Raw genomic sequence first — 13,122 nt, forward strand, 5'->3', positions numbered from 1 at the left:
GGCTGGCATTGTGCTGCAGCAGGTTGAGCCACCACCTGCAATGCTGGCATTCCACGTGGGTACCAGTTCAAGTCCTGGCTGTTCCACTTCCAATCCAGCTCTCTGCTAATGTGCCTGGGAGAACAATGAAAGACTGTCCATTTGCCAACCCCAGTTCTAGGAAGTTAGGGGCTTGAAGTTCTAATCTCACATGGGCTCCTTGGGGGCCATTCTAGACATGCACCTGAAAAGACTCCCAAACTAATAGATGCCTTTCTAGTCTGGAAGCTCTACACAGAGTCTTGGCCCCTGACTGGCTTCCAAGGGATAGGGTCCAGTGTAGACAAAATACAATTACTATCTTTTCTCCCCAAAGCAAAGGATGACTCAGGGGAGAGAGACTACAAGCAAAGAGTTTAAGGCTGTAAGCTGGCCTGAATCCACTAGGCAAATGGCTGTGTTGCATTCAACAGAATACCTTGTCACACTTTGGTAGGTGGAGGGGGGAAGACAGTAAGAGATCTTCCATCCACTGCTTCACACTGGCTGCAACAGCCAGGACTGGGCCAGGCCAAAGCCAGTAGCCCAGAACTCCAGGTCTCCCATATGGAAGGCAGGGGCCCAAGTACTTAGGCCATCATCTGCTACCTTCCCAGGTGCATTAGCAGGAAGCTGGACTGGAAGCAGGGTAGCCAGGACTTGAACTGTCACTCTCTTATGAAAAGCTCCACCATAACACCTGCCCCAACACTGTGATTTTACCTTGACATTTTATATTCATTCTACCATGTTACATTTTTTGCAAATACATCTCTTGCCCAAAAAAAAAAAGGAAATATATATATATATATATATTTAAAGATTTATTTATTTATTTGAAAATCCGAGTTACAGAGAGGGAGAGACAGAAAAAGAAAATCTTCCATCCACTGATTCACTCCCCAGATGACTGCAATGGAAAAATCTGAGCCAAGGCAAAGCTAGGAGCTAGGGGCTTCTTCCAGGTCTCCCATGTGGACAGCAGGGGCTCCACTTCCAATCCAGCTCTCTGCTATGGCCTGGGAAAGCAGTAGAAGATGGCCCAAGTCCTTGGGCCCCCGCACCCCTACGGGAGACTGGAAGAAGCTCCGGGCTCCTGGCTTCGGATAGGAGCAGCTCCGGCTGTTGCAGCCATTTGGGGAGTGAACCAGCGGATGGAAGACCTTTCTCTCTGTCTTTCCCTCTCACTGTCTATAATTCTACCTCTCAAATAAATAAATAAAATCTTTTTAAAAATCCACTTATTTGATTTTAGGAAATAACAAAGAATTAACACACACATACTCATGTGCCTTTGAAGTCCTGTAATATAATGGATTTACATTCAAAGCATTTCATAGTGGAAAAAAATGAAGTTTATTTCAATCAGTGTGTCCACAGTTCTTGGCCTCTCACTGGGAAGCTGCAAGATGTCCTTGAATAAGATCCTGAACACGGGACAGAATAATCTCATTAGAGCTGCTGCAATTTTCTGGACCATATGGTGGTTCTATAGTCAGGACTCCAGCCACACAGAGAGTGCTTTGTGAATCTCCCTGTTCGGTGATGGGGATGTGGTTCTTCTCAAGCCATTTCTTTAGGCTGTTCTTCCGCTTCTCCAGATCCTCAGGGCTGTAAGCTTGGCAGTCTCCAGACGTGAACAAATGCATCAGCTTCTCTCTCACTCTGTGGTCTCCTTCACTCACGATTTCAACAGTCTGCACAGCATGTCCCATAATTCCAGTCACAGACATGCTGCCATCTTCAAGGAAGTTCACGAGGACAATACTTTGGAAGAAAAGTAAGTTCAGAGCAAATTTGCAAAGGAAAAACCTATGATTGACAATTAATAGAAAATTTCAAAACAGCAAAGAGGATTTTGAATGTTTCTAAAACAAAGAAATGATAAATGTCTGTTAATACCTCCACCTCCCAAATGTCTGCTAATTACCTTGATGTGAACGTTACACACTGCATGCATTGAAATGTCACACCATTTCATAAATATGTACAACAACTGAAAAGAGAAGAAAAAAGAAAAACCTAACTAAAGAAAGAAGCAATGAGGGGCCAGTGATGTGGTGCAGTGGGTTAAAGCCCTGGTCTGCAGTGCTGGCATCCCATATAGGCACCAGTTCAAGTCCTGTTTGCTCCACCTCCAATCCAGCTCTCTGCTGTGGCCTGGGAAAACAGCAGAAGATGGCCCAAGTCCTTGGGCCCCAGCACCCACATGGGAGACCTGGAAGAAGCTTCTGGATCCTGGCTTTGGATCAGCGCAGCTCTGACTGCTGCGGCCATTTAGGGAGTGAACCGGCAGATGGAAGTCCCCCCGCCCCCCCCCCCCCCGCCTCTGCCTCCGTAACTCTGCCTTCAAATAAATAAATAAGTCTTTAAACAACAACAACAAAAACAGCAATGAATGAGAGGCATCATCAACCCAAACAGATCACGAGAACAGTAAGGAACAGTCTTTCCTTTTTGAAATGACCTCTCTCTCTACCAAAGGCTTTTACTTGTTCAACAAGCATTCATTGACGACACCAAACGTCTCAACTTTTCATCTAGCTTAAAGCTAATCAGAGTGGAATACAGTTAATATATTATTCAAAAAGTTATATAAATGCCTAAAATATGTATTAGAAAAGAAGGCAGAGTATAGCTTCGACTTTTAGAGTTAAAGAAAGCAACAAACCACTATATTCCTAAAGCTGTACCTATGAAATTTGTATTCATTAAATAAAAGCTTTTAAAAAAAAGCATAAAATTAATGAAATAGAAAACAAGAGTCAAAAAGAAGATCCTGCAACCTAAAATCTGTTCTTTTAAAAAAAAATACATTAAATTCATAAAACTCAAGGAAGATTAATAGAGAAAGAGAGAAGGTACACACAAATATTAGGAATAAGGTAACACATATTAATAGAAAATAACATGAATAAATTTGTGCCAATCATTTTGAAATTTAATTTTTTAAAAGATTTATTTTTTTCAAAGGCAAAAGAGAGAGAGAGAGATCTTCTATCCACTGGTTTATTCCCCAAATGGCCACAGCAGCCAGGTCTAGGCCAGGCTGAAGCTGGGAGACATTCCATCCTGGTCTCCCACATAGTAGACAGGATCCCAAGTACTTGGGCCATCTTCCACTGCCTTCCCAGGCCGATTAGTGGGAAGCTGGTTGAGAAGCAGAGCAGCTGAGACTTGAACCAGCACTCCAGTATGGCATGCCGACACTGAAAATGGCGGCCTAACTTGCTGTGCCACAACACCAAACCCTACTTTGAAATTTGAAACAGAAAACTACAGCAGACATTTGGCATAGAATGCTGCTGCTTGGAACACCCACATCCCATACTGGAGTGCCTAGGTTTCAGTCCTGGCTCTGCTTCCAATTCCATTTTCCTGCCAGTGTGCACCCTGGGAGGCAGCAAGTAATGGCTTAAGTACTTCGCTCCCTACCACATGGGAAATCTAGATTGAGTTCCAAGCTTCTGGCGGTGCATTTGGGGAGTAAATAAGCAGATGAGGAATATCGTTCTCTCTCTGTATTTCAAATAAGATGAAAATAAATAAATGATAAAACTTCACAGAAAATATAGAAATATAAATATTATAAAAATATAAATACTAAATAATAATAAAGCTTCATAGACTCAAAGAAAAAAGAAAGGGATACCTGTAAATCATATAATCTTTGATAAGAACTGAATATTTTAAAGTATTTCCATGGAGGGTGAAAAAAAGGCTCAATTTTATTGGTAAGTTCTATAGAATTTTCAAGGGTCATACATTTCTTTATTCCATTTTTCTAGTATGAGAAGCTGACAAAGAGAGAGCTCTTATCCACTGGTCCATGCTCCAAACGCCCACAACAGTCAGCGGGGTGAGCAGTGGGCTAAGCCAGGAGCTGGCACCTCAGCCCAGGTCTCCCACATGACAGGCAGGAATCCAATTACTTTGGCGTCAGTACTGCCTCTCAGGATCTGCATTAGCAGGAAGGTGGAGTTAGGAGATGCAGCTGGGGACTGAACCCAAGCATTCTAACAATGGATGCAGGTCTCCTAACATTTCTAAAGAGATTCTCCTAGAAACTATAGAAAGAAGATTTTCCTTAATTTGTTTAAATGAAACTAATATAACTTTGATGCCAAATGCAGAGGACAGGATGAAAAAAGCAAACCAAGGGGACTGGCACTGTAACACAGTAGGTAAGGCCATCGCCTGCAGAGCCACATCTGCAATTTGAGATTTCCAGATGAAGCTCCTGGCTCCTGGGTTTGGCCTGGCCCAGTCCTGGCTGTTGCAGCCATTTGGGGAGTGAACCAGCAGATGGAAGATCTCTCTTCTCTCTCTTTCTCTGTCTCTCCCTCTCTCTCTCTCTGTAACTCTTTCAAATAAATAAATGTTTAGAAAAAAAGAAAAACATAACTTAATCTTATTAATACAAATGCAAAAATTCTGCATAAAATATATCATGATGTGAAGGGACTCTCACTTTGGTCGTACCCTTCCCCAAAACCTGTGACTCCAGTCTACGAAAAAATATCACTAAAACCCAAACTGGGAGACATTCTATAAAATACCTTACCATTACTCTTCAAATCTATCAAGGTCATAAAAAACAAGGAAAGACTGAAAAACTCACAGGTCAGAGGAGAGTAAGGAGACATGACAACTAAATGTAACCTGAGATCCTGGAATAGAAAAATGTCATTAACAGAAAAACTGGCAAAAGTCAAATAACCTCTGTAGTTTAATGTAAATTCTTAGTTCTGGAAAATGTGCCATGACTACAAAAACTGTTAACATTAGGGGAAGCTGGTTAAAGGGATACTGCCTGTACTCTCTTTGCATTCTTCTATAAATCTAAAATTATTCCAAAATAAATAGTCTATCTGTATGTGTATCTCCACTTTTAAAGCAGCCACGCAAAAGATACACCTTGTCCTCAATAATCTCTGAATCTGAATACCAATTTACAGGACACATGGTGGATGAGAGAACATTTAAATTACACCCTCACGATGCAATGAACTACATCCAGAATGTTTAATTCTCTAAGACAATGAACCAGTTTTTCAAAAACCAATGACATGGGCAACAAAAAATAGGAGAGAAAGTACAGAGACATAAAGATACTGTAGAAACATATCAACCAAACTGAATCACTAATACGAAAAGAACTCTGACACAACTGGGAAAAAATATGAACTGTTTTGGAATCAGCTAATATTAAGGTTATTATTGCTTTTGTTAGGTGTTACAAAAGTATTCTGAACAAGACCGCATGGTTGTATAGTAGGTTAAAGCTCTGCCTGCAACGCAAGCATCCAGTTGTTCCACTTCTGACTCCAGCTCCACTCTGTTAACGCACATGGGAAAGCAGTGGAAGAAGGCCCAAGTGCATGGGCCCCTGTACCTATGTGGGAGACGTGGAAGAAGCTCTGGGCTCCTTGCTTCGGCCTGGCAGAGCCCTAGATGTGGCCATTTGGGGAGTGGACCAGCAGATGGAAGATCTCTCTCTCTCTCTCTCTCTCTCCTCTACTCTCTGTAACTTTGCCTTTCTTTCTTTTTTTTTTTTTTTTAAGATTTATTTATATATTTAAATTCAGAGTTACACAGAGAGAGGAGAGCCAGAGAGAGAGAGGTCTTCCATCCACTGGTTCACTCCCCAACTGGCTGCAATGGCCGGAGCTGCGCCGATCCAAAGCCAGGAGCTTCTTCCAGGTCTCCCACGTGGGTGCAGGGGCCCAAGGACTTGGACCACCTTCTACTGCTATCCCAGGCTATAGCAGAGAACTGGATTGGAAGTGGAGCAGCCGGGTCTCGAACCGGCACCCATATGGGATGCCGGCGCTTCAGGCCACGGCATTAACCCACTGCGTCACAGCACCGGCCCCTACTTTGCCTTTCAAATAAATTAAAAATAAATCTTTTTTCTTTTTTTTTTTAATTTATTTTTTAATTTTTTATTTTTTGACAGGCAGAGTGGACAGTGAGAGAGAGAGACAGAGAGAAAGGTCTTCCTTTGCGGTTGGTTCACCCTCCAATGGCCGCCCGGCCGGCGCGCTGCGGCCGGCGCACCGCGCTGATCCGATGGCAGGAGCCAGGAGCCAGGTGCTTTTCCTGGTCTCCCATGGGGTGCAGGGCCCAAGCACCTGGGCCATCCTCCACTGCACTCCCTGGCCACAGCAGAGAGCTGGCCTGGAAGAGGGGCAACCGGGACAGAATCCGGCGCCCGGACCGGGACTAGAACCTGGTTTGCCAGCGCCGTAAGGCGGAGGATTAGCCTAGTGAGCCGCGGCGCTGGCCTCAATTCTTTGTTAACCCTCTTTCCCAGTTTGGATAGAACATACATACAGGCAGCACAAAAGGAAGCCATGACTTCAGGGAGGACGAATACTCACTTGGCAGAGACTGGGTCTGTAGTTAAAACCCATCCTTTATACTCGTTCTTCTCACTGGCTATCACTCTGACTTCTTTGTAAATGTAATCTTGCCATTCTAAAGGGCCTTTCTTCGTCCATTCACTCATGGTTGCCAGCTGGCTAGATCTAAAACCACCACCAAGTTTGGGTTAATATGTTTAGGCTCCACCCAAGCAAATGCCTTCCCTCTCAGCTCCGTCCCGGGGTTCAGAAAAACGTGTGATTTGCCTCAAGTTCTTAACAAGTTACTTAATGCAATTAACTATTAATATATGTACTGTGCAAGCAACGGAGAGTATGGCTGGGGAACACAACATACGGGTAGAGACTGCATGAGACCACAAGGCGTAAGGTGGTTAATGTTTTTGGCGCGGTCTGAAAGCCAAGTGGACACCGAGCGGCCGCGGGTCGGGTCTGTTCTGGGAAAAGTTATCCGGCGCACTTCTGCTTCACGCCCCCAAAGCCGTGCCAAACCGCCTCACTCCCACCCTGCGCTCTGCTCTGCACCTGCCGCTCCAACTCTTCAATTCCGCCTTCCCGTCCACCACTGGAGTTCGCCCCACACTACTTTTACCCAAAACTGAAGCAAAGAACTCCCCCGACAGCCACCCTCTCGCTCTCTGGTTATGCCAAGGAGATCTCTCCGAGGAGACGTCCCCGACTTGTGACAATTTCCTCTTAAAAATTTGAGCGGAAGCACAAACCAGGGGGCAACAGCTAAGGCTCATACCCGGTCCTGTCTGCAGCCGCACGGTACTCCACGCGGTCCTCGAGCCGAGTGGTACTTAACTTTTGTCTGATCCTGACAAAGGGGAAATACACCGGTTACAACTCCTTGCAACACCACGTTATCCGCAACTACGCCGAGTGAGAATGTAGCATCAAGCGGAGCCCGCCTGAGACCAGCATGCTTTGCGCCAAACGTCACTTCCTTCCCCCAGAATTCTCTGCTTTGTAGTCCTCGGCTGCGGTCGCTCCCTCGGGCTATAAGAGTAGCCGGACTGAGCTGGGCGGAGATTTTTAATAATAATGACAGCGGTAGTTAAGCTCTCGTGTTCACTAGGGTCTCCCCTCTCCATTACCACAATGGACATTTCAAATCATCTTTTTTTTTTTTTTTTTTTTTTTTTTTTTTTTTTTTAGCAGTGAAGGCTCGTGCTGTGTCCTCAATGGTAATAGACGTAGAAGTGCGCGTTTACCTTGGACTCAAGGCACTTGGACCAAAGCTCTAGAAACGCTAGATGAACATGCGTGGAGAGGCGCCATAGGCCAGGGTCTTATTTGGCTCGCCCGGGGCAATTAAAATGCCTGCTCTTTGAGATGAAGTGCACCGGATCAGATTGAATTCACCCCAGCAGACCCTCTGTACAACTCTTCTAATCAAAGTGCGAAAAGACTTGCTCCCGCCTCTGCTTAGTGGTCACGCACTAACTTGGCTACTCGCCGGGTCTAGAATCTTTTAGGAATATGATCCCGACAAATGGTACAAGGCAATAAACATTGAGATCCTATAAATGTGAAAATCAAGGGAGATACCTCTTTTTTCTCATCAATACTTTATAGTTTTCAGTGTACAGATCTTTACCTCTTTGGTTAAAGTTATTCCTAAGTGTTTATTTATTTTTATGCTACTCTAACTGGGATTATTACTTTTTGGATAGTTCATTGTTAGTGTACAGAAATGGTATCAATTTTGTATTCCACAACTTTATTAAATTTGCTTGTTAGTTTGAAAAAAAATCAAGGGAGATATACAAAAACCTGATTGGAAGACTGTCAAACCAAGGTGTAGAAAACATGGAAAACTAATCAGATTTTCCATTACTACTTTGGATTAAAGTTCCACATAATCCTTGAAACACTTTTTATTGTGACCATTTCAACAACCCTTCCCAAAACCTTTGCTCTTTGAATGATTGTCTGATTCCATTAATGTGACAGTGCTTTGTTGATTAGATTAGATTTTACCACTTAAAGCCCTCTATAAATCTGCAAAAAGCTAATATAAATACCAGTTGTTAATATGAGTTAAAACATTTGGCTTAATAAAAATCCAGCTAGAAGAGCTACACCCAGTTGTGACAACTGTTTATTTACACTTTAGGCTTTATTCGACTCAGTAGAATGAAGAACTTTGGCTTTTTTTTTTTTTTTTTTGACAGGCAGAATTAGACAGTGAAAGAGAGAGAAAGAGACAGAGAGAAAGGTCTTCCTTTTTCTGTTGGTTCACCCCCAAAGTGGCCGCTATGGCTGGAACGTTGCGGCTGGCCCACTGCGCCGATCCGAAGCCGGGAGCCAGGTGCTTCCTCCTGGTCTCCCATGTGGGTGCAGGACCCAAGGACCTGGGCCATCCTCCACTGCCTTCCTGGGCCACAGCAGGGAGCTGGACTGGAAGAGGAGCAACCAGGACAGAACGGGCGCCCAAACCAGGACTAGAACATGGGGTGCCAGCGCCGCAGGCGGAGGATTAGCCTAGTGAGCTGTGGCGCCGGCCCAGGACTTTGGCTTTTGAGATATACCTATAGGAGAGGAATCTTTAGAAAATTCATGAGGAGCTAGCAGTTAGCCTATCAGTTAAAAATGTCTGCATCTTATAGAAGGGTGCCTGATTGGAGTCCTGGCTCCAACACTTCTGATCCAGCTTCCTGCTAATGGGCATGGGCACCCTTGGATATAGTGGTGGTGGCTCGCATACTTGTGAGTCCTTGCTACATATGTGGGAGACGCAGATGGAGTTCTTGTCTCCTGGTTTTTTTTTGTTTGTTTGTTTGTTTGTTTTTGGACAGTGAGAGAGACAGAGAGAAAGGTCTTCCTTTTGCCGTTGGTTCACCCTCCAATGGCCACCGCGGCCGGCGTGCTGCAACCAGCGCACCGCGCTGATCCGATGGCAGGAGCCAGGTACTTATCCTGGTCTCCCATGGGGTGCAGGACCCAAGCACTTGGGCCATCCTCCACTGCACTCCCTGGCCACAGCAGAGAGCTGGCATGGAAGAGGGGCAACCGGGACAGAATCCGGTGCCCCAACCGGGACTAGAACCCGGTGTGCTGGCGCCGCAAGGCGGAGGATTAGCCTAGTGAGCCGCGGCGCCGGCCGTCTCCTGGCTTCTGCCTGGCCCTGCCCTGTTGTGGCACACATTTGGGGAATGAATCAGCAGATGAAAGGTCTGTCTCCTTGTTTCTCTGCTTTCCAAATAAAATTTTTAAAAACTTAGGATGATAACTAGAGTAATTTCCCTCTTTTCTTGGCCCCTTTCCCTTCTTAAACTAAAAGCTCATTCCCAGGAATTGCTGATGCAAATAACTGGCTTAGAATAAACTGGTTCACAGCCCACTCCCTAACACAAGCTCTCAGAAGGCCCTCTCTTGTAGCTGGTCCTCACTGCGTTCAAATGGTGCCACCTCATTTCTCAGGTCAGTCCCAACCCTTGGTCCCCTGCTGCCTTCCTAGCTTCAGTTGATGTCACTCCCCTTACATTTTCTGATTTCTTTCCTCTTTCCCCTCTGTTTCCTTCCAAAGATTTGCCTCTTCCCATCAAACCTGTACACAACTTAAACATTTTCCTACCAACTTCAAACTTGCTTTAGATTTTCAGGTACATTTTTTAATTTTAGCAAAAATTTATTGCCATAGAAACATTTCTTCTTAAATGCCCTGAAGAAAATAAAATTTTAAAACTGTCAATCTTATATTTTTTAAAGATTTATTTATTTATTTGAAAGGCAGAGTTACACAGAGAGAGAGGTCTTCCATCTGATAGTTCACTCCCCAGATGGCTGCAATGGCCGGAGCTGCACTGCTCCAAAGCCAGGAACCAGGAGCTTCTTCCGGGTCTCCCACATCGGTGCAGGGGGCCCAAGGACTTAGGCCATCTTCTGTTGTTTTCCCAGGCATATTACCAAGGAACTACATTGGGAGAAGAACAGCCAGGACTCAAATAGGTGCCAGCATCACAGGGTTCGGCTTAGCCCACTGAACCACACTACCAGTTCATGTCAATCTTCTTAAACTGTGTAATGATCTTTATTGTGGGGCAAGGATAATGTTGCCTCAGCCAAACTGTCACAAATTTCAGTTCACAGTGTAGGGTGTGAAAATTAGGTAGAAGATGGAGGGAAACAGTAAGTTGCTGAGTATACCTCATGGAAGGTATGATCAGGAAACCAAAAAACCATTGCTAAGATGTGGATATGGTTTGAGCATGTTCCCCAGAGATTTGTGGGTTAAAAGCTTGGTTCCAGTGTAGTGATGTCGAGAGTGAAAGGTAACTTGGTCACTGGGGGCTAAGCACTTTGAAGGGATTAATGCAGTTCTCACGGGAACCCAGTTAGTTCACAAGAGAGTGTGTTGTTATTAAAAGAGTGAGCCTGACTCCTAAGTTGCTCTAGCTTCCTGTCTTACCAGATGATTTCTGTACACACTTCCATCTTGTGTGTAGTATAGCCAACGGGGCCCTTACTAGAGTTGAACAGATAATGACACCATGTCCAGAACTAAGAGCTAAATCAGCCTCTTTTCTTTATAAAATAACCAGCCTTGGGGCCGGCGCTGTGGCTCACTTGGTTAATCCTCCGCCTGCGGCCTGAGGTGCTGGCATTCCATATGGGCGCTGAGTTCTAGTCCCGGTTGCTCCTCTTCCAGTCCAGCTCTCTGCTGTGGCCCAGGAGGGCAGTGGAGGATGGCCCAAGTGCTTAGGCCCTGTACCCGCATGGGAGACCAGGAGAAAGCACCTGGCTCCTGGCTTCAGAGTGGCACAGCGCCGGCCGTGGCAGCCATTAGGGGAGTGAACCAACTGAAGGAAGATCTTTCTCTCTGTCTCTCTCTCTCACTGTAACTCTACCTGTCAAATAAATAAATAAATAAATAAAAAGGAGATGGCTTGTTTAAAAAAAAATAACCAGCCTCAGGTATTTTGTTATAGTAACTGAAAATGTACTAGAACACAAAGTATGATCGGGCAAAAAATAACCCTGTCATTTTGGTCTAACACTTTTAAAACACTTCAGGTTCATTCAACAAGTAGTACCCACTGGAAGTATCTCCTTTAGTTTTGTAATATTTATTTGAAAAGCAGAATGACAGGGAGAGGGAGAGAGAGAGAGATCTATCTTCCATCCACTGGTTTATGCCCCAGAAGCCCACAACAGCCAGAGCTGGGCTAGGCCAAAGCCAGAAGCCTGGAATTCCATCTGGGTCTCCTACATGGGTAGGCAGGGACCCAAGTACACGGGCCATCATCTGCTGCCTTCCTAGGCACATTAGCATGAAGCTGGATTAGAAACAGAGAAGGTAGGACTCAAACTGATACTCCAGTATGGGATACAGGTGTCCCAAGCAGTGGCTTAGCCCAGTGCATCACAATGCCCGCCTATCAATTTATTAATTATTTTTGAGAGACTGAGGGAAAGAATGCTCATCTGCTCATTCTCTTCCCAAATGCTCACAGCAGCCAGGGCTGGCCCAGGGCCTACGCTGGGAGACAGGAATGTTGATACACACTTCCCATATGGGTAGCAGGGACCCATCTATTTGCGCTATCTCATGCTGCCTCCTAGGGCTGCTTTGGCAGAAAGTTGGAGTCAGGAAACAAATAATGTATCAAACCCAGAGGCCAGCGCCGTGGGTCACTTGGTTAATCCTCTGCCTGTGGCGACAGCACCCTGGGTTCTACTCCTGGTTGGGACACCAAGTACTAGTCCCAGTTGCCCCTCTTCCAGTCCAGCTCTCTGCTGTGGCCCGGGAAGGCAGTGGAGGATGGCCCAAGTGCTTGGGCCCTGCACCCACATGGGAGACCAGGAGGAAGCACCAGGCTCCTGGCTTCAGATCGGCACAGCGCCAGCCGTAGCAGCCATTAGGAGAGTGAACCAACGGAAAGGAAGATTTTTCTCTCTGTTTCTCTCACACTGTCCATAACTCTGTCTCTCTCACTGTCTAACTCTGCCTGGCAAAAAATAAAATAAATTAAAAAAAAAAAAAAGGTATCCAATCCAACCCAGGTACTCTAATGTGGAATAAGGCATATTATTGCAAGGCTAAATGCCTGCCCCCTATTCTATATTTCTGTATTTATCCATTCAAGCATATATTGAAGTAGTTGTTTATGCTCTACTTTTTTTTTTTAGATTTATTTATTTATTCGAAAGTCAGAGTTACACAGAGAGAGGAAAGGCCACAGATGGCCACAACAGCCGGAGCTGTGCCGATCTGAAGCCAGGGGCCAGGAGCTTCTTCCGGGTCTCCCACACGGGTGCAGGGGCCCAAGGACCTGGGCCATCCTCTACTGTTTTCCCAGGCCATAGCAGAGAGATGGATCAGAAGAGGCGCAGTGGGGACTAGAACTGGCGCCCATATGGGACGCCGGTGCTTCAGGCCAGGGCGTTAACCCATTGTGCCACAGCGCCGGCCCCTATGCTCTACTTTTTAAAAACCAGGATTCAAAAACTAAAAAAACATTTATTTGGGTAGAGTTGGTAATTTCTCTATGTACATGTCTTTCTTTTTTAAATATTTATTTGAAAGGCAGAGTGGCAGAGGAAGGGAGAGACAGAGCAAGACATCTTCCATTCACTGGTTCACTCCTTAAATGGCTACAACAGCAAGGGCTGGGACAGGCGGAAGCCAGGAGCTCCAGCCTTGTCTCCTATGTGGTAGCAAGTCCCAAGTACTTGAAACATCTTCCTTTGCCTTCCTAGGTGCTTTAAA

At 45.3% G+C, this 13,122-nt stretch overlaps 1 protein-coding gene across 5 annotated transcripts; it reads right to left on the reverse strand.

Annotated features, from left to right (window-relative positions):
• Nucleotides 1-1,307: 1,307 nt before the first annotated feature.
• On the reverse strand, nucleotides 1,308-7,352 carry GEMIN6 (gem nuclear organelle associated protein 6). Of its 5 annotated transcripts, none has more exons than XM_008254501.4 (3): nucleotides 7,153-7,352; nucleotides 6,402-6,548; nucleotides 1,308-1,830 (listed from the first exon to the last, which is right to left on the reverse strand). In XM_008254501.4, the coding sequence occupies exons 2-3, from the start codon at nucleotides 6,527-6,529 to the stop codon at nucleotides 1,410-1,412; spliced, it is 549 nt and encodes a 182-aa protein (XP_008252723.1). In that variant the 5' UTR covers nucleotides 6,530-6,548; nucleotides 7,153-7,352; the 3' UTR covers nucleotides 1,308-1,409. The 5 variants fall into 5 exon arrangements, with proteins under 5 accessions (XP_008252723.1, XP_008252727.1, XP_008252726.1 ...); XM_008254505.4 differs by having other exon boundaries at nucleotides 1,308-1,785; nucleotides 7,153-7,347; XM_008254504.4 differs by lacking the exon at nucleotides 7,153-7,352 and adding an exon at nucleotides 6,997-7,144.
• Between the last annotated feature and the right edge of the window lie 5,770 nt (nucleotides 7,353-13,122).

This window comes from Oryctolagus cuniculus, chromosome 2 (assembly GCF_964237555.1).
Source record: "Oryctolagus cuniculus chromosome 2, mOryCun1.1, whole genome shotgun sequence".
In the NCBI taxonomy this organism is placed as follows: Eukaryota; Metazoa; Chordata; class Mammalia; order Lagomorpha; family Leporidae; genus Oryctolagus; species Oryctolagus cuniculus.